At 41.1% G+C, this 9,119-nt stretch overlaps 1 protein-coding gene across 1 annotated transcript; it reads left to right on the top strand.

Moving 5' to 3' along the window:
- The first annotated feature begins 621 nt into the window (after positions 1–621).
- Positions 622–2,551, top strand: LOC121857751. Its single transcript, XM_042353885.1, has 3 exons — positions 622–756; positions 873–1,013; positions 1,490–2,551. Exons 1-3 carry the CDS (start codon positions 697–699, stop codon positions 2,099–2,101), a joined length of 813 nt encoding a protein of 270 aa, XP_042209819.1. The 5' UTR covers positions 622–696; the 3' UTR covers positions 2,102–2,551.
- The last annotated feature ends 6,568 nt before the right edge of the window (positions 2,552–9,119 follow it).

Here is a 9,119-nt window from a genome sequence, read left to right as displayed (position 1 = left end):
AGGAATCTACAAGCATTTTAATGTATTTCAGATGCTGAGTATAAGTTGTTGACACACTATTAATTACAGAACTTGACGGAAAGTTTCGAAAATTGACACATGTGTGAAGTAGATAATCACGACTTGAATTTATCTTCATATACAGTTTATATAATATTTATACAGTAAAATCGTAATACAAGTTTACATTAAATCGACGTGTATATAGATAATGCTATTTACGTTACGTTACGTTATGTTACGTTACGTTACGTTAGGTTAGGTTAGGTCCTATATTAACATCTCCTATTACTAAGGAAATATATGTTATTTTTCTAGCAGCTCTAAAAATATGTACTAATATACAATTAAAAAAAGTTGTTGCCTCTTAAAGTCAGTGAGGTGATATATTTTCACCCTTCAGAGGTTTGTGTTGAAAATTTCGATCATCCGCTTCACTTGGATGTCTGTCACTAGGTGTGTGTGTGTGTGTGTGTGTGTGTGTGTGTGTAGAAGGAAGATGAAATATAAGGCTTAATTCAATCTTTATATTGTTAAAAAAATCCCAACGAGAAATGACACATTTACAGCATAATTATATGAAATATGAAAATTAGAATAGACATCAGATTACCTAAAAAAAATCCATCTAAAACCAGCTCATCATAACCACTCCAACTACCAGCACTATATACTTCATTACAGCATCTGGACATCATGCTGCGCCTGCTGCTGTGCTACGTGCTGTGTCTCTCCTTGACCTGCACTGCCGCCCAGGTGACTCCCCTTCTCTCACTATGACTGATGCAATGAACCACCGATGTGGTGCCTGATATAAAGCCGGTAAACGATATTCACTCCTCATAATGTTTGACCTTCTTGTCGTCCACTAGAACTATGACTACTGCCTAGAGAAGGATGGCCAGAATTCCTGCGCTAGCGTGGAGGTCAACCTCGACGACGATACTATCTCCTACACCATGGAGGAGGACGACCACTTCCAGGCGTCCCAGACAGTCGAATTCTACGAAGAGGTAAGACCGACTGCTACAGGTATACTTAAACTTAGAACTTCCCCTGTCTATTCCTACGTTGACGTTATTGTGTTGTAGTTGTATTGTATTACATAAATTTCTGAAATCACCTGAAGATTCTCCTCCCCCCTCCAGCTTATTTTACCTAAAGATTAAACACCTAACCTAGCGTACCATAACCTAACCCAACCCTCCCCAGGTAGCCTTTGGGTGGTTTCACATTCAGGTGATATAAGCTGAGGTCTTATATTAGCTACATACAGGAAGAAGAGTAAGAAAAACATAACAGGAAGACAGTCCTAATGTCTTTAACAGCGATGCAACTTATTTCCTCATCATAGAACATAAACAGTATTCGCTCAATAATCAACTAACTTACTGTATGTAACACACATTAATCTGATAAGACAATTGCATTAATAATTTGGCTTGTGTCATCACGTTGCGGCTTTATCAAAGATATTTTTTTGTGACAGGGAGTTGCTGCAACAAAAGTGTTGAGTGGAGACAACGAAGGCGGATGCTTCTTGAGAGGACTGGCAAACACCATTAACGAGAAGATGGAGTTTCTTGAGACCAACAACAACGCTGTCACAACAATTACTAAGAACACTGAGGTAGCGACGATGTCCCTGGATGGAGCCAACTTTCCTCAACTCTCAAAGACGATCACACAGTTTTGTGGGGACCATATATCTGGCTATCTTATTAACGAGTCTGGTGATCCTATAACTGACAGTGACGGCGATTACGCAGACAGTAACGAGGAAGGAGACGGTAACGAGGAAGGAGACGGTAACGAGGAAGGGGACGGTAACGTGGAGGACTCCAAGTGTTTCTTCTTCAGTACTATACCAAAATGCTTCACTAATACTGTCGTCTCCAGTGATAAGAGGGGCATCCATCCACGTCACTCGAAGGGATTCACGATTTTTAGGCGTCCTGGTTGTGTACGCCCCACTAGACTTCCTGGCTTTCCAGTGCGACCTCGGCCTTTTGTCTACATTCGACCTCATAAACCCCGTCCTTTCGGCTTTAGACTCCCCGGATTCAGGCCTTTTCGCAATCGATTCCAAACTGGCCGCTGAGGAGCCCGTCCCCTCCTCAAACATTTTTCGGAACCAAAGTTAGTTCTAAACACGCATTCATGCTTCACAAGCAACTTCTTGATACACAATTCTATTACAAGAACTTTTTGATGGAACTGGAAGGACGCTGTGTTACTCGCAAGTTCTGAAAAATTTTCTGAGTCTTCAAATCTGTTATATCCGGTTAGTTTCTTCAGGTGCCAGCCTTGTGTTATCAGATGATGATGATCCGTTTTCACGAAGGCAACTTGTTTACTAATGAAGCGGTGTCTTGGTGTTTACAAGGTTTAATCAGCACATTATATAACACCCACAGCCCTGGCCTCACCCATCACCACCCCAACATTTCTCTCACATGTTTGTGTCATATCAAAATGTTGATCTTATAAGTTTCATTAATACGAGTTGTTGCCTTCCTGTGTTAATAAAGTGTTCTGCAGAGAAAATAAATGATATTTATTTACATTACCTTAAAACTTGGTTTTCAGTTTTCTTAAAACATTTAATCGTTTGACCCACCAAAAAATACAACACAAAAATTACACATTATTTACTTAGCTTTCTCTATGTCACATATTGAAAAGTTTCTTCGTAAGAAAAAAATATTATTATTATTAATACAACAAATAAGTAAACCAGATAAAATGTTAAAGCCAAAAATGCAAGAGAATAAAGGAACCAGGTATGAGAGTTGAAGAGCTATCACAATGACCAATATTGAGTAAACACCCATAACTAGTCTTTTCATTCTGGATACGTAAAATAAGTACCGCCCCGCTCCCACTCGTGTGAGCTCGTGATTAGCCTCTGTGATAGTGACTACACGGCCGGTTTACAGTAACTTACTACTTTAATAATTCATTGTGGGGTTTTTTGTTATTAATGCCCAAGAAAACGACACCAAATTTACTCGCCTGGAGAAATAAAAATGACTGACTATTCTTTTAAAGTCTTACCCATTGAGATAGATAATGATTGCATGTAACGAGTAAAGAATTTTTTTGAGTAGTCACTGTAGTTATATCCTTACAAATCATAGTAGAAAGTAGTTGTTCAGTGTAGGTCTGTCCCAGTGTCATTATTTGTCCTCTCTTGAATGACTTTGGGGTTTGTTGTTTATATTTTGGTCTAGGAGTGTTCTGCCAAGGCAACAAATATATCTTGCTTCAATTGCGATGGATTTTTGATTCGAAAAAAGTTATAGACTCAGGTGCATTCATTCTTATATACTGTAAGTGTAAACATAGCTATCACATTTCTTTCAGAGGAACCTTACTTCAGCCAATAAGTCAGTTGCTACTTATCATTCGTATGTATTAATTTATTATTTTTAACTGCATCATAAAATGGCAATTTAAAGAAAATCAATAAGTACTTATGCATAAATACGTTAACAAATGCATCTAATATGAATTGTAAATCAATACAATATATATATATATATTGATAAAATCACACTGGAAAAGGGAAACAACAGAGTACCTTAGCTTTCGTCTCTATTCAAGACATCCTCAGAGGCAATTGGATTGCCTGGACAGAGAGAAGCTTAAATATACAGGGTGACCTTATTAAACATGAGGTCACGTCATAATGATGTCATCCACTAATCCGTTGTTTCCCTTTTCCCGTGTGATTTTATCAAGATTTATCTTATCCACGTTTTCATTGTGGATCTACATGAAATATATATATATATATATATATATATATATATATATATATATATATATATATATATATATATATATATATATATATATATATATATACAAGATACACAAAAATCACGATTTCAGTCGATATAACATAATTTATCTTTTTATCTTTTTTTTACCCCGCCAGGGGGCTTGTTTATTGAGCACTCCGTTGCATCCTGCGCAAGAGTGTAGCGCAAAAAGCGTTTACAACACCCAACAGGGAAGCACGCAGAGTTCATGCTTGTCTAGTCGACTCAGGCATTAAAAGGCGTAAGTGCCTGAAGGTACAGGATTAGTGTGTGGAGGAGAATTCCCGATACAATACATCTTGGCAAGTCCCTAATAAGTCATGTGCCAGGCCTGTCTACAGGTGGAGGGATATTGTCCAGGAGGAAGAGATGTTGGTGACTGCTGGGATAGGATAGGCACGGTGGGGGGGGTTGGAGGGGGGCACGTAGGCATTGGCATTATTCAGGACAAACCTTTTAGTGTGAGTGTGATGACGTGTGCGTCGGTAGTTGCAGCGACGAGGAGATCGAGAGCTTGATACGGGAACGTCTTTCCTGGCGGAAATATGTAGTCAATTAACGTATATGTCATCAGTATGATTCAAAGGCGCGGAGCGCTGGAGTGGGGGGGATCCTGCATCTTCTGGCCCAACAGAGCCCTAGTGAAGACAGGCCACATCTGAGCCCCAGGGCCTGATGAAATTTTCCCTCGAGTTTATTTACAAAATTATTAGACACGGGAGTTGTGCCAGACTTGTGGAAACAGGCAAATGTAGTACCCATATTCAAAAAGGGAGACAGAGCATCAGCGTCAAATTACCGGCGATTAGTTTGACGTCAGTAGTGGGAAAATTTCTTGATTCAATTTTAGCAAATAGCATCAGAGCTCATTTAAAGAAAAAAAAATTAATCTACGACTCTCAACATGGATTTACAAATGGAAAAATCTTGTCGAACAAATCTGCTGACTTTCTTCAGGAAAGTCTTCGAGGTAGTAGATAATGACGAAAATTACGATGCTATTTACTTAAGACTTTAGCAAAGCATTTGATAGAGTACCGCATCAGAGGCTTCTGAGAAAAGTTAAGGCTCATGGTATCGAGGGGAAGTCATAAATTGGATAAAATCATCGCTCACCGATAGAACACTGAGGGTCAGCGTTGATAGTCTTAAATCTGAGTGGGGCTGTGTAACTAGTGGGGTTCCCCAGGGGTCAGTACTGGACCCACTCTTGTTCATAATCTACATAAACGATCTAGATACTAGGATCAGCAATGACATAAGCAAGTTTTCGGATGACACCAAAATAGGGAGGCAGATTAATTCAGGGCAAGATGCAAATGCACTACAGGAGGATTTAAATAAACTGCAGGAGTGGTCAGAAAATGGCAAATGAATTTCAACAACCAGCAAGTGCAACGTACTTAATATTGGAAGAACAAATACTGTCAATGGACACAGCCTGAACAACATCAACCTAGAGTAGTCGACTTGTGAAAGAGACTTAAGGGTACTTGTAAGCCAGGACCTTCGGCCAAGAAAACAGTTCGTTAATGTTCGAAATAAGGCAAACAAAGTATTAGGTTTTATATCTAGAAGTGTAATTAATGAGAGTGCGGGGGTCATATTGCAATTATATCTTGCGCTAGTCAGGCCGCACCTCGATTATGCTGCTCACTTCTGGTGCCCTTATTACCGAATGGATATCAATTCACTAGAGTCGGTGCAGCGAAAAATTACGAAAATGATTCCGTGACTTAGAAATCTTCCCTATCAAGATAGATTAAAGAAACTAAACTTGCATTCCCTAGAAAAACGAAGAGTGCAAGGTGAAGCGCAGAAGTGTTTACAGTGCCCATCTGGGAAGCATGCGTAGTTCATGCTTGCCTTTATGACTCATGTATTAAGGACGTAAAAGCCTGAAGTGTCATGGGTTTTATCAGTGAGCTACATAAAGTGACAGAATGATGAGTGTGTGGGGGGAAAATTCCCGGTACAATTTATCTATTTATGGCAGAGAGTGGCAGGTTGTTAAGTGCCAGGCCTCTCTCTAGGAGGGGGGATATCTGGTCAGGAAGGGAAGAGGTGTTGGTAACAGGGTCATCAGTGATTTGTAGGTAAGAAAGTCTGGAGTTTCCCCGGGAGTTTGGGTAGGGGGAGCAGAGACTGGGGTGCCGGGCATATATCGTCATGGGACAACATCGTGATAACCTTTGACAGATCCAATTAAAGTTATCAAACTCTGCGATGGTTGATAATAGCACCATGAGAGTCTAGATGCTGAGAGACTCCTCGTGCTGGCCGGGATAAACAAGCTCATTTGATGTCTCATTAGAGTTCCTCTTCCTCCCATCCATCACGAGTACCTGGCGATGAAACCCAACTCTGTGAAAAGAGGCTTGGGGAGATAATTACTAGATGTTGAGCCGCTAATTACCTCTCCTCCGAAAGGAGTTGCGAGTTATTGAAATGACCCTGTATGTGTGTTGGTCTGTGTCCGCGCCGTTGCCAATAATGTAGTGAAACATGTCTCAGTAATATCTGCATCAGATCTGACCAAATGTCATAGATGAACTATGTTGGTTTACAGTAAACACTAAACTTGTCTGGGAGGTCGAGGTCGAATGTCAAGGTCATTGTCACCTAATGTCCAGAGATCATTGTCTTTACGGTGACTCTTGAATGAAACATCGTAAAAACAGAAAATTTGTCGGATTAGATTCTCTGAAGATAAGATCCTCAAACTAGATTCCTTGTATGACTTCACTGTTGCACGGTACTCTGGAGGGCCGCTTCTCTCGTCGGGACTCAGATGTCCCTTCGTCACCTGAGAGCAACTTTGTTCTCACTGGTAGTTATCGTCGTCGTCTCTACCGTGTTGTCCTCTTTGATCTGCTTGTTGGCTCGAATCCTGATATTGGAGGTTTTGGGAGTCGCCGCTGAGTTTCTCCTCAACATAAATTCACTGAGTTTTGGAGGAACCTGATGGAACTGTCAACTATAGGAAGAGTTTATCCCTAATACTTGTTAATATCTGTATGTCAACACGGATCACCTGCTGAGGCAGATCCTACCCCAGCACAAATCCATCGAGAGGAGAGATAACCAGGTAATTACGTATCATAGGGCGACAGAAATCATTTTATAAGGACAAAGACTAGATTTACCGCACACAGAGTCTCAGTGACCAGAAAATCCTTACCCATAACTTTGACAGTCAGATGAAATATTGTCTCGAAGAAGAAAAAAAATATCGCTTAGAAATCAAAACCTGAATAGTTAATTTCTTGTGTTTTATTGACACGTAAATAAAAAACTAAACAAAAATCCCTAAAAACAAAATACAAAAGAGGGAAAGTAAGGAGTGCCTAGACATCCATGAAGGGAGGTAGGGATGGAGGGAGGGAGGTAGGGATGGAGGGAGGGAGGTAGGGATGGAGGGAGGGAGGAGAGAGAGGGATGGAGGGAGGAGACAGATGATGAGGGTAATGACTAAGTGGCGTGAGCAAGGGAGGCAGGTAGGAGGGAGAGAATGATAAGCCGCAGGAATGATAGCGTAAGGTTGGGGAGGAGAGAAGGTGAGGGGGGGGTGTGGGAGTGTTTCGGGGAGTTAGGGGAGGAGAGGAAAGATGGTGGGGGTACGGATGTAGATAGGTTGGGGTGTGGAGGGTTGGAGGGGGAGGGTTGGAGGGGGGAGGGTTGGAGGGAGGGAGGGTTGGAGGGGTTAGGGAGGGTTGGAGGGGTCAGGGAGGGTTGGAGGGGGTAGGGAGGGTTGGAGGGGTTAGGGAGGGTTGGAGGGGTCAGGGAGGGTTGGAGGGGGTAGGGAGGGTTGGAGGGGTTAGGGAGGGTTGTAGAGGTTAGGGAGGGTTGTAGAGGTTAGGGAGGGTTAAAAGTGTTAGGGAGAGTTGGACATGTTAGGGAAGGTTGGAGGGGTTAGACAGGGTGAAGGGACACAGTGGTACCATGCCAGGATGAAGTGTGTCTAAAGTGGACGATGATAAAAAGTGAAGGAGAACAGGAGTGGCTTCTTCAGGGTCGGGTTTTGAGTGAGAGGCAGCAGGTCAAGGGTCATAGAGGGAGGACAGGGTCGTAGGGGAGGAGATGGTCGTGGGAGAGAAAGGAAAGAGAGGGTCGTAGAGGAGGAGGAGAGGAGAGTATCGTGAGGAGAGGAGAGGGTCGTCGGGGAAGGAGGGAGTCGTAGAGGATGAGGGGAGGAGAGGGTCGGAGGGGAGGGGAGGAGAGGGTAGTAGGGGAAGGAGGGAGTCGTGGGGGAGGAGGGGTCGTGGGGGAGGAGGGAGGAGAGTGTCGTGGGGAAAGAGAGGGTGAAGGAAAGATGATAATGGCAAGGTTCGTGAAGCTATGTTAGGTTGTGAAGGTAATGGTTGGGTCGTGAAGGTAATGGTTGGGTCGTGAAGGTAATGGTTGGGTCGTGAAGGTAATGGTGTGGGTCGTGATACAAACACACACCCACACATATAGAGATCTAATTTAATTATGTTATGGTCGTCAAAAACATAGAAATGAAATAGAGAAAATTTTATGATATATAAACTAATTACCGTTAAGTTATATTAAAAACAAACACGTTGTATTTTAAGAACAAAAGCGACATGTTATAGTCTAAGTTAAGGGACCGTGAGTGGACTACGTATGGTGGGACGAGGTGAGTGGTGCGTGGCTCAGTGTGTACCACGAAAGTAATCACTCTAGTCTCGTTTACCGAAACGTATGCGAACATATCCGTCACCAGCCATCGGCGCCGGCACCGCATATGAAAGTCTTACAGCCGCTCCATTTCAATTTCTTTTTTCTACTATGGTGTACCGATACACCGCTCAGAGAGATAGAAAAAACTAATTGTCAGTCAGAGCAAAAAGTTGGCAATTCTACCAGGTTTTTCTGATGCAGCTGCATATTGAGAGAACCAATTTTAATAATTTCTGACCATTTGTCCGATATTTATTTTAACCGTCACACGCACACATATATATATATATATATATATATATATATATATATATATATATATATATATATATATATATATATATATATATATATATATATATATATATATATATATATATATATATATATTGATGTAAATCAACAGGGAAAATGGAAACAACGGAGCACTTAGCTTTCGTCTTTATTCAAGACATCTTCAGAGGCCTGAAGATATTGAATAGTATATATATATATATATATATATATATATATATATATATATATATATATATATATATATATATATTAAATCACTATATGATCTATATATATTCCCTTCGTGTTTTCTTCTTTCACTAATATCAG

This window comes from Homarus americanus, unplaced genomic scaffold, assembly GCF_018991925.1.
Source record: "Homarus americanus isolate GMGI-L3 unplaced genomic scaffold, GMGI_Hamer_2.0 scaffold16712, whole genome shotgun sequence".
NCBI lineage: Eukaryota > Metazoa > Arthropoda > Malacostraca > Decapoda > Nephropidae > Homarus > Homarus americanus.
This window is presented reverse-complemented; position numbering and strand designations above follow the sequence as displayed.

Coding starts and splice junctions, on each gene's coding strand:
- LOC121857751 (XM_042353885.1), top strand. CDS start 697: ATGCTGCGCCTGCTGCTGTGCTACGTGCTGTGTCTCTCCTTGACCTGC. Junction 757..872: donor TGACCTGCACTGCCGCCCAG/GTGACTCCCCTT, acceptor GTCGTCCACTAG/AACTATGACTACTGCCTAGA. Junction 1,014..1,489: donor CAGTCGAATTCTACGAAGAG/GTAAGACCGACT, acceptor TTTTTGTGACAG/GGAGTTGCTGCAACAAAAGT.